This window comes from Calliphora vicina, chromosome 4 (genome assembly GCF_958450345.1).
Source record: "Calliphora vicina chromosome 4, idCalVici1.1, whole genome shotgun sequence".
In the NCBI taxonomy this organism is placed as follows: domain Eukaryota; kingdom Metazoa; phylum Arthropoda; class Insecta; order Diptera; family Calliphoridae; genus Calliphora; species Calliphora vicina.
The window spans coordinates 18,654,196-18,672,406 of NC_088783.1; the positions used below are offsets into that span (position 1 = coordinate 18,654,196).

The 18,211-nt window shown below is 31.0% G+C and overlaps 3 protein-coding genes across 3 annotated transcripts; 1 reads left to right on the forward strand and 2 right to left on the reverse strand.

The window, feature by feature from the left end:
- Nucleotides 1-1,020: 1,020 nt before the first annotated feature.
- On the forward strand, nucleotides 1,021-5,054 carry Rab10 (RAS oncogene family member Rab10). Its single transcript, XM_065508008.1, has 4 exons — nucleotides 1,021-1,435; nucleotides 3,594-3,793; nucleotides 3,862-3,951; nucleotides 4,072-5,054. Exons 1-4 carry the CDS (start codon nucleotides 1,309-1,311, stop codon nucleotides 4,267-4,269), a joined length of 615 nt encoding a protein of 204 aa, XP_065364080.1. The 5' UTR covers nucleotides 1,021-1,308; the 3' UTR covers nucleotides 4,270-5,054.
- A 2,551-nt stretch (nucleotides 5,055-7,605) lies between these two features.
- Nucleotides 7,606-9,423, reverse strand: Ost48 (dolichyl-diphosphooligosaccharide--protein glycosyltransferase non-catalytic subunit Ost48). Its single transcript, XM_065506833.1, has 2 exons — nucleotides 9,220-9,423; nucleotides 7,606-8,948 (listed from the first exon to the last, which is right to left on the reverse strand). The coding sequence occupies exons 1-2, from the start codon at nucleotides 9,356-9,358 to the stop codon at nucleotides 7,735-7,737; spliced, it is 1,353 nt and encodes a 450-aa protein (XP_065362905.1). The 5' UTR covers nucleotides 9,359-9,423; the 3' UTR covers nucleotides 7,606-7,734.
- Nucleotides 9,424-10,727: 1,304 nt separating this feature from the next.
- c12.1 (spliceosome-associated protein CWC15) lies at nucleotides 10,728-11,673 on the reverse strand. The gene is made up of 2 exons (XM_065507222.1): nucleotides 11,501-11,673; nucleotides 10,728-11,438 (listed from the first exon to the last, which is right to left on the reverse strand). Exons 1-2 carry the CDS (start codon nucleotides 11,629-11,631, stop codon nucleotides 10,838-10,840), a joined length of 732 nt encoding a protein of 243 aa, XP_065363294.1. The 5' UTR covers nucleotides 11,632-11,673; the 3' UTR covers nucleotides 10,728-10,837.
- Nucleotides 11,674-18,211: the final 6,538 nt, after the last annotated feature.

Genomic DNA, 18,211 nt, shown 5'->3' on the forward strand with positions numbered 1-18,211 from the left:
TAAAACAGTGTAGGTTTTTTTGGGACAATGAGGAAACTCTATGAAAAGGATTAACAATTCTTTCCGGTTTTTTTGAATAACTGGGGAAGTTGTATAAATAAAATAATTTTGTATAATTGTTAATCGACCTTTTTTCTAATTTTTCAATATTGATTTTTAGCTTCTGACGACAAACATGAATTTGCATGTAAATTACACCATGTTTAGTTCGGTTTAGTAGAATTGTTGATTATGTAATAAAGAAATCTTAGTTATTTATTTTTTTTTATTTTGTTGATAATTATAAAAGAAAATATATATTTTCAATAATTATTAATATTTATTTTTTATTTATTATTATTTATTTTCAACAACCTAGCCTATTGACATTATTAAACAGCCATTAAAAGAAGGATTCATTTTATTTATTTATTAACAGATTAGGTAACTAAAAGGTAACGCTAGCTTAGCGTTAACGGTATTTTGGCTTATTTCGGCTTTAAAAGTCGCATCAAACCGCATAAAATCGAATCAGATATCGAACGGTTTCAATTTATAAAGATATATTTAAAACGGTATTTCCAATTTTCGGCAATTACAAAAAGCAACTGCTAATAAAATGTTTTTAAGTGTATGCACAGCATTGGACATCGCACTATACATACAATTTTTAAAAAATCAATGATTTTTTTAAAAAATAATTAATAAGGTTCCAAAAACTAAAAAAAGTGACATAGGTGTCACATCTTATTGAAATAAAAAAAAATTATTATTATAATTTAAAAAGATAATACATAGCTGTAACGGTAATTACAGTTATTTCGGTATCGGTGGCCTAGCGGAAACGGTAATCGTGCTGAAATAATATTAAAGGGGTAACGCTAGCCCATTTTGTAAATAAATTTATATTTTGGAAATTTAATAAACTTATTTGGGAATTCAACAAAAACTACTTGACAGAGTTTATTTTGTTTAAACTTCATATGAAGGAATTTTGTTGAATTAAATGATATAGGCAACTCTGTTACTTTTTCCTCTCAGTTTTTTTTTTTAACCGAAAAGAAGAAGAGAAACCAAAGAAAAATATAGGATATTACAAAAAAGAATTGCAGCAAGAAAAAAACATAAAAACTTAAAGTTTTCAGTAAATTTAAATAAAGAAAATTTAGCAATAAGATTTATTATATAAAAAAAAGTATTGAAAAGCGTTAAAAACAATTGTCAATAACAATTTAGTGCACCTGCAGAAAAACATTGGAAACAAATTACACACAAACATAATCTAGAGAAAAATTCCCATCTACTCTACTTGTGCGACGACAAACGAAAATGGCCAAGAAAACGTATGATCTTCTGTTCAAACTGTTGCTAATCGGCGATTCAGGCGTTGGAAAAACATGTATACTTTTCCGTTTCTCGGACGATGCTTTCACATCCACCTTTATATCCACCATTGGTAAGTAAAACAATTAAGCTGCTTTAAGCCGTTTATGAAAGTGAACAAATAAAGTAAAAAAAGGTGGGGGTTTTAAAAAGTGTATCCATCCATCCATCACCTTTATTTGTTGCAAGGGCGTGGTATACAATTATTGCAAAGTGTTAATTGGAGTTTGGATTTTGGAATTGGCCGGAAAAGGGCAATTTTCTAAATGCAATAAAGTGTTAATGGATTTTTCTGTAAACTACTATACTTGTTTCTACTACTAAATGGATGGCTGTAGGTCGGTGGGTCTGTTTGTGTTGCTAGTGTGTGTTGTGTCTTATTCACAATTGTATTTTTATTTATTTTTTTTTCTGTCTATATCATCATTTTTATTTATTGTATTTTATCATATTTTCCTATAGCTTGGCATAGTTGGTTAGAGAATATTTGATATTGGTTATTTATTTATGGAATGGAAGTAAATCGTAATTAAATAATTACATAAAATATATTGTGACGCATTGTATTGTAGAATTGAACGTAAAAAAAACAATCTAGAGGGTTGCCAAATTGTTGGCGTTTTTTTTGTAATTACTAACATACCGCTATAATGACAAAAATATAAATACAAATATTAAAAAAAAAACAACGGTATCAAATAAATAAAAGAAGACAATGAGAGATTAACGGAAATTAATATGTTGCTGATAACATTTGATACTTTTTATATTTACTTTCCTGTTCTTTTTTATCGTAAAAACGTATATTAATTTCTAGGGAATTTAATTAATGTGCATGCGTTCATTTAGTTCACGAAATGGAAAATAAATGTTTGCGTCATTTTTAATTAAAACTCACAAACATTTTTGAAATTTTATTTAGAACATTCTTACGGGGATTGTATGATAATGCAATGACAAGTGAATAAAATATAGCATTTTTTTTAATGTGAACATTTTTTATTTTTTATTTGTTTTTTGAAATTGTCTTAGAAAATTTAATTTATAAAATACCTACATTAAGTTAATACAGGTTAGTTACTAGGTCATTACAACATCTCAATGTTGGCTACCACTATGCTTCCCTTATACATACCTTCAATACCATATCATTAAAATACCGTTACCGATATAACAGCAAATACCGTTACCGAAAAAATATAACCTTAAGGACTGTTACAGGCTGTCTTCAAATTACCTCCGAACACCAACTTCACGAAGGAACTTGTTGCTCTCGTATCACCAATAGCAGACGTCGAGAATATTCTGACGCATAAACACGAGTCGTTTTGACAACTAAGATCAGGAGTAGGGTTTCTAATTTCCCGGGAGGAAATTAAAAAAATCATTCCGGGAATTTTTTAATACTAAATTTAACAATAGTTGCTGGAACAGAAAAAAATCTATGGTTATAATAGAATAATGCAATTAGCAACAAATTAGTATCTGAATATTGTAACTTTAAGAAGAAAACTTATAAAGAACTTCTCGACGAACTCCCTGAAATTTTCAAAAAAATATTCCTGATAATTTCCGGGCAACCGAAAAACAAATCCGAATTAGCATTACCTTTAAACCGTTTCGAATCAGTAGCAAATTTTCAAAAATATTGTTACATTTTTACCTTTTAAAAATTGTGGTTTATTTCCTTTGAATAAACTCGATACTTTTTATAGCAAATAAAAGCAGTTTAGTAGTTTAAAATTGTAACAACTCTATTCAATGTTTTTATACAAATACACGTTTATAATTCACAACTTATACATCACACAGTCAGGCAATTAATTTATCTTTACTTAACGATGCTTAAAATTAGACTAACTGGACTACACTGCATTACCATCTAGAACTTTCCAGCTCCAGTTATCGATGCTTCTGGAAAGTTTTATTTCTATAATGATTAACTCAAAGCACAGATATGTTAATAATGTCCAAAGTTACGTTTACTGCGGTTACTCGGCCGGTAAACAACATTGTCTACAATTAGAAGTAGACAGAAATAGAAAGAAACATGATGCAACTTGAAACCAGCCGTTAGAAACCGTTATGTTTGAATTCAAATACAATTGAAATGTATAGTACTGGCGCGATTTCCAGTAAAATCTGCAAATACTGGAACAAAGCTTTAAATTATATACATAAATATTGAGAATCAAGCCTTTTTAAACATGTTTTTTGTTTTTTCATTTCAGGTATCGATTTCAAAATCAAAACCGTTGAACTCAGGGGTAAAAAAATCAAGCTACAAATCTGGGATACTGCGGGTCAAGAACGTTTCCATACCATAACCACATCATATTATCGTGGAGCGATGGGGATAATGCTGGTTTACGATATAACGAATGAGAAAAGTTTTGAAAATATCGTTAAATGGTTAAGGAATATAGATGAGGTAAGTGAAATATAACAGCAACAAAATTTCTTCAGAATTAAAAGAAAAATATTTGTTTATTTCAATAGCATGCCAATGAGGATGTGGAGAAAATGATATTGGGCAATAAATGCGATATGTCAGACAAGCGCATTGTCAGTAAAGAAAGAGGTGAAGCGGTGAGTTTTAAGAATTTTTACAAAATTTAAAAGTACACATTTTAAAAAATTAATACACACTTATACATTTTTCAACTGTTAATAAATTATATCATACATATTTCATTGTATTGTTTGTAGATTGCCCGTGAGCATGGTATACGTTTTATGGAAACCTCAGCTAAATCCAACATTAACATCGAACGTGCTTTCTGCGAACTTGCCGAGGCTATATTAGACAAGACAGCTGGCCGAGAGTCTGCCGAAAATCCAGAGCGTGTTGTGGTCGATCGTCGAAATAATGAGAAACCTCCTGCCTACAAGAATTGCTGTTCTTAAAACATTAATGAACTAATAGCAAACAAACAAAAACCAAACAAAACCGATAAACCAACCAACCAACAAAACAACAAGAACAATTTTTTACCACAAAAACTTAAGAAAGAACATTTTTTGAACGATATATATTATTAAAACTTTTTGCTGAATTCCAAAATACAACACATCATCATTAACATCAACAGCAACCACAAACATTCTAATCAAAACCAGCAAATGTTGTCAAGCTACCACCACCACCAACAACAACAAACAAAAACTTTAAAAGAAAAGTAAAAAACCTTTGAAACTAAAAAAAAATTTAAATAATAATACACTGCTACAACCACATTAGCACATTAATAATAAATAAAAAAACATACATACTACATATATACATAAATACATATATAAATAACATTTATACGTCATTTATATACTAAATATGTGTGTATACATACTTAACGTTAATCCCCCCCTCAACGTACATAAATTAATTAATTAAATTAAATTAAGATACATGCATAATTTATATAACAACAAGTTTTATTATATTATTATTTTTTTAGTTAAATACAAACAGAAAAAACATACATATTTTGCTTTTTATATAAGACGACGATCTAAGAGAATGAATATGAACAGAAAAAGCATTAATAATACTATACTACACATGCATATATAAAGTTTTTGTTAATTTAATATAAATGAAAAGAAAAATGGATAAACAAACAAAAAAAATCAAATTATGAGACGTCAAATTGTGTGCGCAAATAAAAAAAAATATAACTGGGAAAAAAACAAAATGCTTGATCTTATTAAACATACTCCAGGGTGTAGATTTTTTTAATAAACATTTTTAAATAAATTAAGTACATACATGCTTAAATGATGTAAAAAATGCGTATAGCTTTGTGTACTAAATTGGTTTTGGCATTAGTTTGCAAACAGTTAATAACACCTAACCCTTTCGACCCGAATTTATACATATGTTAAGGTTTAGACATTTTCTAAGTACATGTACTTGATGCGCTGCATAGTGGGGGTAATTAAAAAAGGGTAAATAAATCAGTAACTTATAAAGGATAGCTGTATAAAATTTAAAAAAACAAAAGAGCTATATTTGGCTGTACCGAATCTTATATACCCTTCACCAAATTATACTTTAAAGTAAAAATTTTAAATATTTTTTTTTTTTTAAATTTTACTAAAAAATTTATGGCAAACATATTTTTTCAAAATTTCTTTTTTAATTTTTAAAAAAATGTTTAATTTATTATTGAAAAGAATTTCATGAAAAAAAATTTTTTTTGGTGAAAAAAAATCATGTTAAAAAATATTTTTCCCGATTTGACCCATTGTAGGTCCGACTTACTATGGCGTTATATACGTCGTTGCAAAGGTCTTTAAAATATCTATCATTACATATCTATATTGTCTATATTAATACTTATTCCAGAAATAGGTAAAAAATCGAGGTCGTAAAATATAAATGTTTATTTTTTACGTATTTTTTCCTAAAATTATTATTATTTCTCTTATATTAACAAAATTTCTATATTTCTGAAAGAAAACTTAACGTAAATGCGTGTAAAATAAAAATTACCCCATTTAACTGAATAGGGCCCCTCGCCCTCTCCAAACTTGTCCAATTTTTAAGACAAATTTCAGATTTATCTAAAAAATTCTAAAAAGTACATAATACCCTTAAGGAGATTCACAAACCTTGCCATCTCTTTCAACGGTATGCCGTACATTATTTACTGCTTTATCATTTTTATTTACTTTAATAAATTTGATATAGCAGTGACCGCACCAACAAATAAAAACATTTTTAAGCTTTATAAACAAACTGTTAATTTTTTATTAGATTTTTCATATTTATTAATGATTTTATTAGATATCAAATAAATTTTACACACAATTATAAACAAAATGTGATAAAAAAATCAGCAAATACTAAATGTACAAAAAACCATTATATTTGCACTTTATTACCGACATACAAACAGCACCATCTACACGTAAAACGGTTATAGAAATTACAACCATGCGCCCTCTGTATGTCGAATGATTCAATATTGTGCTTACAACTACAGGTTCATGGCGTAACTTTTATAACGGGACTTGGAAAATTGAGTAAACAAAAAAAGTGTGAAAATGAAAATAAATGGTTGCATTAAAAATGTTAATACGAATAATAAATTAAAAGTTTATAATTAGTAAATAAAAATATTAAGAAAATTGCTGGTTTCTACAAAATAAAAGCAATGAAAAGTAAAAATTAAAAAAATAGTTAATTGTTTGTTTACAAACAAAAAGTTGAAAAAGTTAATGTAACAAAAAAAAAATACTAAAATATAAATAAAATTAGTTAAAATGTTTAATAATTTTGCTAAAAAGTGTTACAAACATACCTGATTAACGATTTATATAGTTCTTACTAAAGTTTGTGTTAAACATTTGTCATTGTTGTGCTGCTGGTCTGGAATGGAGCGAAGTTGTTTGGCCGGTGAGTGCTCCTTTTTGTATTTTCAATATTTAAAGGTCCGGAAACAAAATATTTAAAATATCCTTATTTGTTTTATATTATACTTTATGAATATGTAATGAAATTTAAGATTTTAATGATTCTGATCAAGTTGTTTACGTCATTGGCAGTTAGACAATTTTCTAAAAAAATACCTACCTATAAGAAGTTATTTTAATATTTCGATTGACAAGTCTTATGGGTATTAGAATAAAACAAAATTGTTACAAAATAATTAAAGCTGCCCAGACACGGATGGTTTGTGAGTGCGATTGGTTAGTGTTCGACTTGTTAATGGGACTGTGCGCGCACAAAATCACAAGTAATTGCAAATTTTCAATCACAAATCAAGATAAAAAAATCAATTTTGGCAACCAATTCAAAACTGTTAAGGTAGATTATTTCGGTAACGGCATTTTAGCGCTTACATTAATTGCAGTTATTTCAATAACGGCAGTTGAGCTGAAAGGTTATTTTTGCCAACCTTGCGAAAAGTATAAACATTATGAAGCTCATTTACATCCCTACATCACTAAAATCGTAAATATCTGCTAAAATAATTAATCGGTCTGAAATGTTAGGTTCCGTGGGCAGCCGCTCTTTAAGCATTTGGGTCCATGCAAATGTTGATCCCGCCAATAATCGGCGTCGACCATATTCATCCGGGCGGAAGGATTTTCACCACCGGGTATATGCGACACATGAAAGTACACCTTTTTTTATTACCGTATTACTTGTAAACCAAAAGAGAGCAGGAAATACAATTGTTTATTCAAATTTGGAAATTACGGCAAATGCATTTGCAAAGTATTAAGAAAAAACTAAAATTGTTTATTAGACTTTAAATTTTCTTTATTTATAAAAGTTCTCAATACAAATACTTTCCAGTTATAAACTCAGAAATGGGGGCGACAAATTCCCGCTCTTTCATATTTCTCACTCCAACTTCTCTCAACTTATTGAGTCTTCTTGCTGTCTCCCTTCTTAACGGCACCAGTTCCGGCAGTTTCTTCTTTGAAATGTAAAAATACCAAAGAGAATATAAATACACCCACCATCATGGAGAAGGCGCTGCTGTAGTAGGGGAAAGCACTGGGTATGAAACGCTCATATTCAGTATGCTCTAAAGGTCTCACCGAGACCTGGGTGGTGCTGTACAGCTGGGTATAGCCAATTCGATCGTAATTGACCTTAAATTGGTACACACCATAGACATCGGGTATTTTAAATTTGGCTTCGAAGCGACCACCAGTGACATGTTTAAGTGTGGTGCGTACAAAGGGATCAATGCGAACAAATTCCAATTGTACATCGTTGGCATTGAAAGCTTGCCATTTGTCCTGCACCAACTCCTCGATGGTTATCGAGTAGACAACGGGTTCTGTGATAGTGTAGGCTTGCTCTGGGGGTTGGGTTTCTCCCTCCTTGTGATGTTTAACTTCAGCAACACGTAGACGGCCAGTTTCACCAAATACCCATTTGCTAATGGACGAGGCGGCATCGCGATTTCCAGAGTGTTCGAAATGTTCACCACTTTGAGCATAAGTAATGGGGTTGGTAAAAGCTTCGTCGGAGAAGAAATGCAAAGAACCTGAGAAAACAACACGGGCATTGTTGCGAGCCTGAAGAGCAGCAATCAACAAGGTATTCTTGCCAACAGCATGTGGGTAATCTTTAATGGCTTGATCGGGATTGTAACTGTAGGCAGTACTTTCGGCAGTCAACAATTGCAAAACTAAAGAATTTTCTTTGTCGGCCAATAAACCAGTACCACGGTACAACAAAGGTTTGCCACCAATTTTACGACTGTCACCAACAATTGTGGGAGAATTGATCAAATTGCGGGCAGCTGTTAGAATTGTGGTATGGTCTCCCTTATCGGAAAGATCATAGTGCAAATGATCCAATACAGAAGCACCTTCTTCGTCGATTTCAAAACCACATTCTGAGGCAAATTCTCTTAAGGCATCACCGGATTGTTCACTGCCGGCCACCAACACATTGCCACCATCATCCACAAATTGGGCCAATTTTTCCACACTCAATTCTCCACCAAATTCCTCCACACTGGGAGCGAAAATGATCAAATTTTTGTATAGATATTCACCATAACGCGACAACAGAAGACTGGCATCATCAGCTAATTTGTAGGTCAATTTAAAGCCGCGTTCTGAAAGTATTTTAAAGGAAATGTAAATTTTTAAGGCCACAAATTATGGTGTTTACTTAAAATAACTCAAAGGAGTAGCGAATCTTTTCAAACTCATGTTTGAATCAATTGTGTCACGATAAAAACTAGTTTCAAAGTTACATAATTTTTAAGTAAATACAACAAATTTTAATATAAGTTGATGGTTTTTGCACTTTAGAAATTCATTTTATTAAATTTTACTTTTTCCTTGCTGAATTTTGACCACGTCACTGCACATAAACCAACTTACCCTGCAATGATTTAAAGAACATGGAATGTGTTTCACGTATGGCCAAATTGTCCAGTAAAACCAAAGTATCAGCATCTGTTTGTAGCACAGCATTGCTATAATTTGCAACAGCAAATATTAATAATAAATATTTCCACATATTTTCTATAAATTAAACGCCCTTTGGAAATATGTGCTGATAAAATAACGAAATGACAAGAAAATGTACTGAAAAAATATAAAGCCGGTTAGTGTTGACAAAAAACCGACTACCATCGACAATCGATTACGAGTAATCAACAGAGTTGTAAAAAATAGTATGAAATGTAATTGTGAATGAACTCTGTATATTAAATAGTAGTGAGTGAGTTTTTTATATCCGTTAACGGTCTTTTTTATTAAAACAAGAAAATTTAAGAAAATAATAGAAAAGAAAGGTATTAAATTGAAATATAATAAAAAATAAATCGGAGAAATGTGAAATAATAAAATAAATTAAAAATAGTTGAAGAAAAATTCCAAAAATTTATTAAAAAATAGAAAATTAAAAAAAAAATATTAAAAGTAAATAATAATAAAATAATATAACTAGATCTAATAAAATAGAAAAATATCGAGAAACTATCTTTAATTTTCATTAAATTGAGTTTTTGATGTCAAACAAGCCCACATTTGTGGTAGAAATTTCAAAGGAAAATAAAATATTTTTTACAATTTTATTAACATTATAGTATTGCTTTATCTTAAACTAATTTTATTTCTGAATGCAAAAATCTTTATCTTTCTGAATAATTACTTCTTAATTCAATTATTTTGTCTAATTTTCACTTATAAATTGTTAATTTTGACATGCTGATCACGAATCTGACCAAATATTATACATGGACTATTAATATTTGACCCGGAATAAATTTTATATAAACCTCCAAATTAAAATTAAGATCATGTAAATATGTTTTTTTGTTCTCCTAAAAACTTGTGTTTTTTTAAGATAGTGGATTTTGAATATTAGTTCCTCGATTTGTATAAAGAATATTAAAGTGCAACAAAAATATTAAAATATAAAAAAATAATTAAAATCATTATATGGCAATAAAAATATGCAAAAATATAAAATAAAAAGTGCAAATAAAAATTTATTTGTAGGTTATGGCTGCTTAATCAATCAAAATTGTTGCCGCATTACGAAGGAGTCTTCAGAACATACATGCTGTTTATGGGTGAGTTATTAATTTTTTACAAAAATTTAAAATCTAGTTATAATTAAACTAACAAAGAATTGAAGACAGCCCTTATTTAATATAAGAACTCTAAAATTCTTCTCTTTGAAGAAAGTCTCCTTGTAATAATGTTTATTATACTCATTCACACAAAATCCTATTTCAGTTTTAATTATTTAATTCGCACTATCGTACAAAACAAAAAAAACATCGAAATTATGGGAGTACATACAAGCAAATCTATTTTCTAATTTCTTTTCTTATCCATTTATTAACAATTTCAAAAACCCACAAATAATAACTCCAAAATTATTTATTCTAGTCTTTAAAATTTATTGGGTATATTCTTGTACTTCACTTAAACAAATAATTTGTAGTAGAAAAGGATAAATCATTATTGTCCTACAATCGTAAACCTTTTATTTAATATATTTCTCCATAAATTTCTTGTGAAATTCACTACGCAACGAATCATTAATAAAATGTGATTTCTTTTCCGGTTCCGTACGAGCACAATTCTTGAACACTACATCATCGTCCCAACGACGTTTAACCTTTAAATCAGCTGTTGGTTTTGTATTGGCCGCTGTGGCAGCAGAACCAGCAGCATAGTTAATCAAGGGATTACCCGATAAAATGTTTTCCATACGTATGCGTTCTTCCTCTTGTTTCTTTTCTTGTTCTTTGCGTGTAGTCTCCTGTAAACGTTCGTGTTTGATTTTATTAAGTTCGGCCAACAAGGCAGCAGTATCATCTTCATCTTCTGAATCCGAGTCACTGTCGGAGGTGTCATTGTCCACGGGATCGTCAGCATCTAAATTAACGGGAGCTGCAGTTTGATCTAATTTGGCTCTTTTGCTGCTGGAGCCTCCAGTACTGCTTGAGGAATTGTTGGCTTCTATGGCTTTGCGCACAATGGAGGGCAAATTTTTGTTGGGTCTGACTTCACGTTCGCGTTCATCCAACTCCTTGCGGAAATCACGGGCACGCAATTCATCGGATGTGCCTTGACCAGTTTCTCTGCAAAATATATATAAAATAAATAATGTTTTCCACATTTCTTCAACAATATTTTAGCTTACCTGTATTTCAATCTTGTATGGCCTGGCAAATCTCTGCTGGAATATTGTTTACTCAAGGCACTTAAATCTTTCTCTCCCTTACCACTGCCTCCTCTGGCAGGATCGAATGTGGGCCTTGCTGCTGTGGTCATTTTTATTAAATTTCTTTAATTATTTTCGCTTTTAATGTTAATAATTGTGTGTTTTTGTTAAAAATGTCCTTGTATTATTCACAAAATGAAAACGTTTTTGTTGTTTGCTCGTTTCTCTTTTGTTCTTGACAGCTGTCTTCGTTTCGGAAGTGTTCGGTAAAACTGAATTTAAGCAACAGGGTGTGTTGTGTAAATAAATATGTTGTTTGGTAATAAACAGAGTGGGTCTGATGATATTTATTTTAATAGTACCGTTAAATTCAAAGCTTTACTTTATAGTTTTTTGGAATTTTGGTTGTTATCGTGGTAGTTTAATGCGCGCAAACAATCAAATAGGGTCAAAAGGGCCTTGTTTGGCATTTTAAATTAAAAAATGTACTAACATTTAATAATATTACAATTTAGTACCAATTCCGGGTGATGCAACTGTCACTAAGTTCACAATATTTGGCCGACTGAAACACCCGTCATTCTGGAGCAATCATCCTATTATATGCCAGATTTATTTAAAGGTCTAATATTGCTTTCATATATGATTAGATTCTGAAGCCCTATTCCATGTGTGGTTGTACATAAATACAAGTCATAAATTCCCTATATTATTTAGAATATTGGCATCAGAATTATTTGTATTGCTGAAATTTTATTGTTCCTGCAAACATGAAAATAAATAAAGCATCCAATTAATATTTAAACTAAATAATTATTTCAGCAAAACGTGTGCCCTTACAATGTCAATATTATTCCCTTAAATGGTACGTACAACCTGTGTTGTTTCACATACAACCAACCTCCTCTGCCAAAATACAAAATTGCATATAAACTACAAGAAACTACGAAAAATAAAAGAATAAATTCAAATTAGCAACTCGAACTTATTTTCAATTTACTCGTAATTTATTTTTATTTTTTTATATCGTATAATTAACTTCCGAAAAGAAAAGTAATACAAAGTTCATCATTGTACTGTGATCATGAGAGCTAACGACAGTGCAAATACTAAGTGATCGGGCCACAGTGGCAAAAACATAATCAGCAGTCAAACCTGCAAGTTCATAGCCGGTAAAGTTGTACAGGAGTGATTTGAATGAACGCTCACGTAGCACAAACAATACGAGCACGAAATGCGATCAACTAAAGAAAAGAAGAAACAGAAAAATAAATTCAATCAACTTTATGTAATGATTGTACAAGATGGTTTATAGAAAAGATGCCAGATTTTGGAATAGTAATATTTTTATAAGAATTTAAAGTCCTTCCCCATGTTATGATGGTGTTAGCTAAGACCTTTTCCGATATTTCTAAATATAAATATGGTTTCCGAGCAAAAAGAACAGCTCATCTTTGGAGGCCAAGAACGAATCAAGCCAATATCGGATACTCTGTTCCAAAGTGAAGCGTTTCCGAGCGTTCTGCATCGATCGAAACAAATAGTAGTCGGCCGGGTCAAGGTCTGGACTATAAGGCGTGTGAGACAAAACTTCCCAACCACTCCTTTCTAAATAGTTTTTAACAGGTATTGCAACATTTGGCCTATAGAATACTACGGATAATGTCTGGCCGCATATTCTTGGCGTTTTCCTTGCTTTAAACGAATCAGTTGCGTTCGGTACAGGTACCCTGTGATGGTTTGGTCAGATTTCGGCAGCTCATAATAGATAGAAAACTTTTGCTCCCACCAAATACAGATAATTACCTTAGCGCCAAGGATATTTGGCTATGGTTTCGATTCGGCTGGTTGGCCAAGCTTTACATACGATCTCTTACGCTTCGGCTTATCGATAATGGATCTATTTTTGGTGCAAAAATTATTTTCTTTTATAGCGTTCAAGCAGCTTTCAGACATACAAAATCGTCTTTCAAGGTCTCTCGGCTTCAATTCGTATTGGACGAATCCTGCTGCTCGTAAACGTTTTGAAATTGCTGATTGAATAGATCTCAATCTTCATAGAGTAATGCCTCCAATTCTTGGTCTTCAAACTTTTTTGGCTGGCTTGTCCTTAAAAAATCTACTTTTGGTCAGAAATATGAGTGATCACAGATTAAGCTTATTTTCTCAAATGAACGCATATTTACGAAGATGTGTACGATTTAAGATATTTAGATTTTTCATGAAAAAAGTGAAATATGAGTAATCACATCTGGTAACATTATTCCAACAAAAACACATCCCATTAAGGCTTCAGCCCTAATGAGTGCTGAATAAAAGTGAGATGGAGAGAGAACATTTCTTCATACTCTTCATTTAATAGAGGATCAAGACTTCTAAACCTAAAACAAACTACATTTCCCCTCACAAACGTATGAAATTGAAAGGAATTTCACGAATCAACAGAAGATCATGATCTTATTATTTTTTATGATATTAATACTTATGTCTACAAATAAAGCAACAACAGGCGGCAGGCAATGAACTAAAATGAACCTGCAAAATAATCACAATCATCATCATTATGATTATAAGTACACAAGTACGATTTACATTTGCTGATCGTTGATTAGCATAAAATTGAACCATTTCAGTTGTAGCGATCAAATTGATTTTTCTACACTTAAAATGCCTTAAGAAATCGATTATGATTGATGTTTTATTTTTGTGAAAATATCAAGAATAAATGTTAAACCAAGATCCAGTAGTAGTAGAAGTGAATGAAATTGTTTTAGCTGTTGGTGCATGATCTTGGTATTTCTAAGTGGAAAAAGAAAAACCAGTTGCAAACATCTCCAACCAACTAAAGTAGATAATTTATTTTGCCATCTTTTGCATCTTTGGGGTTTGCTCACACACAAATTTGTTGCGCCAATAATTTGAATCATTTTTTTGTTGTTGTTCTCATCTTTTCTGTATTTGCTACCGATATTTTTCTGCGGTTTCACACTTTGGTTAAGAATTTATACGCCTGCGCAAACAATGAGGCTTGGGCAACAAAAACAAAAAAGAAAAAAGTTCAAAGAAACGCCAAAAAAACAAAAGAGTCAATAAAGCAACAGAAAACTTTAACATGATGAAGATGCGCACACAAAGTTCAGTTCAGTCATGTCCATAAGTCATTTTCATGGAGCCTCAAAGACTTACACAAATGCAGCCAGAAAATCAATTTAAAAAGGATGTGTTAACACAGCAGTTAAATAGTTTCAACGTCATTTATTTCCACATTTATATTTCATTCATTCATTCCTTCCATCTTTCTCTACCATGATCGTGTGGAAATAAAAAGAAATGAAACATGAGCAGGGGGAAGGTTAAAGTAATCAGTTAGTTAGGTTTTGCTTATTTAAGACAACATTAAAAATAATAACAATAATTTGTTAACCATTATGTAATTATTTACCTGCTGCTTGGCAATGCACTAATTTTGGGAAAAAGTGTATTATGCAAAGTAAATTGTGATTTATAACTCAAAGATCCAGCTCCAAATTATTTGAACATTTCGATAAGAATTTGCCTGTGACATAAATCTCATCATCTTCTCCGTATGACTCTGGCTCTTATGAAGAATGTAACTTCTTTCCTTTTTCACAGTTTTACTCCTTTTTTCACAGATTTATTAACCATTTCATTTCAATTAAGTTTTCAAGGATAAAACACTAATATATCAATGGTTTTTAAATAACTTATTTAAGATTTTCTTATTTATCTCTGCTCTTAACTATTTAAGTTAATATCTTAATATTTTTATGGTATCTTATGTCACATGCTTCATTTAGCTTTATGCTTATGCAAATGCATATGTAACAAATTAATAAAGAGCCTTTTAAATATTTATGCACTAAAACATGTGTAAATATTTAGTTACAAAGATATTAAAAGTTTTTTTTGGTTTTTCATTTAAAATTTACAACACATTAAGTGTTGTTTGTACAACACAACACAACACCAGTGAGTTTTGTTTTTCATTGCTTTCCAATAAGAATTTATGAACAATTATGTGTCAGAATTTGTTTACAATATGTTGCCACCAACTTGGAGATGTCAGCGATTCAAAGTTGAGAATAAAACCCGGGTTCGAATCGTAAACTTTTTGGGTTTCTACCAAATAATCGATTTTTCTTCACGAATATTAGTGATTACATGTTTAGATTTTATTACGAAGTATGTACGAAGTTACATATTAGGTGTATGACTTAAAAATGCTGGATTTTTTCAGATTGTTAGCTATGACCTTTTCCCATCTCTCTGGCAACATATGGATACCGAGCCAAAAGAACTGCTTTTATTTTGAGGCCAAGAACGAATCTATCCAATATCGGATACTTTGTTCCAAAGTGAAGCGTATCCCAGATAGAGCGATCGAAACTAATAGTAGTATTGGGAGGCACGTTCTACACTATAAAGCGGGTGAGGCAAAACATCCCAACCACTTCATTCTAAATACTTTCTAACAGGTATTCCAAGATGTGGCCCAGCGTTGTCATGATGGAATATTACGGTTTCATATATGGCCGCATATTCTGGGAGTTTTTCGGCTAATGCTGGCTTCAAACGAGCATTGGCCGTTCATTCGGTTCAGATTCCCTGTGATGGTCTGGTCAGATTTCAGCAGCTCATAATAGATAGGGTACTTTTGCATCCCACCAAATACAGAGAATTACCATAGCGCCATGGATATTTAACTTTGGTGTCGATTCGGCTGGTTGGCCGGACTTCACATACGATCTCTTATGCTTCGGGTTATCGTAATGGATCCATTTTTCATCGCAAGCATTCGAGCATCATTTCGGACATGCAAAATCGTCTTTCAGGGTCTATCGGCTTCAATTCGTATGGTAACCAATTTCCCTGCTTTTCGAAGAATCCTGCTGCTCGCAAACTTTTTGAAATTGCTGCTTGAGTAGCTCTCAATAATTTTCCAAGCTCTTGTTGGAGTAATGTCTCCAATTCTTGGTCTTCAAACTTTTTTGGCTGGCCTGGGCGATCTATGTCACCATAAGCATTGGTGAGTAATCAGTGTACTTCAGTGTACTTCCTGCATATGACGTTTTTTTGGTACAAAATGACAGATATGTACCCTACAAAATGACATATAACATCATATTAAAAACAAAAAACCTCGTTCAAAAACCGCATTTTTAAGTCATACACTCAATATGATTGATCATAAGTACACGCAGAGAAAAAATATAATTGGGCATTTAAATAGTGTTACAAGATTTTTAACAATATTATAGTTACAGTAACCATTTACATGATTGTGGCAACCATAATATGGTTAATTTACGATTCACATGATTGTATCAACCATATATATGGTTACAGTAAACAAATATATATTTGTGGCAACCATATTTATGATGAATAATTTTATCATAATATGTTGTTTTCAGATTATGATAAGCCTTAAGCCGAGAGCACCATATTATAAGTCCTTCATCATATGAATGGTTGTCACAAACATATATTTGTTTACTGTAACCATATATATGGTTGATACAATCATGTGAATCGTAAATTAACCATGTTATGATTACCACAATCATGTAAATGGTTACTGTGACTATAATATAGTTAAAAAACTTGTAACAATATTGAAATGGTTAGTAACCATGCCCAACTATATTTTTGCTCTGCGTCTAGATTTAAGTTATTTAGGGTTTTCTATAAAAAAATCAAGTTTTTGTCAGAAATATATGTAAGTGATCACAGGATGCATCACTTATATGCATATTTACGAAGATATGGACGGTTTTAGATATTTAGGATTTTCAGAAATATAAGTGATCACAGATTGACCTTTTTTTCTCAAATGGACGTATATTTACGAAGATATGGACGATTTAATATAATTAGGATACTCTATAAAATATCGAGTTTTGGTCAGCTATATGAGTGATCTCAGATTCAGCTTGTTTTCTCAAATTTGCACATATTTACGAAGATATGGACGATTTATGATATTTATGGTTTTCTATAAAAAATCGAGTTTTAGTCTGAAACATGAGTGATCACAGATTGATCTTGTTTTCTCAAATGTACGCATATTTACGAAGATATGGACAATTTAAGATATTTCAGAATTTTCTTAAAAAAAGTTTGGTCTGAAATATGAGCGATCACAGATTGAAGTTTTTTTTTCAGAAGGACACATATTTACAAAGATATGAACGGTTTAAGATATTTATGGTTTTATAAGTAAATATAAGTAATCACAGGTTGAGCTTTCTGTGATCACCCATATTAATTTATTTTGGATACATATATATTTATGTTTTCAATATCCCAATAAACACCAAAGCCCCAAAAATTCAAGCACTTGAACAATGTGTTTGAATTTGACTTGAATGCAAATAGAATTATGTTTTAAACATGAAAAATATTTGAAAAAATTAAATATTTTTCAAACAAAAAACATGTGACTCGAATTTATGTTTCCTTTTTACTGGAGAATGCTATTGGTGTAATACTTACAACTATAATTCAATTGCTTAATACTGAGGTCAAGGCTTGAATTACACTTGTTTTCAACTTGAATTTCAGTAAAAATGCATATTGGGATTACTCAAAAACAAGTAAGAGTGCTTTTAATCGGCTGTACTGAATCTTATACCCTTCACCAAATTATACTTTAAAATAAAAATTTTA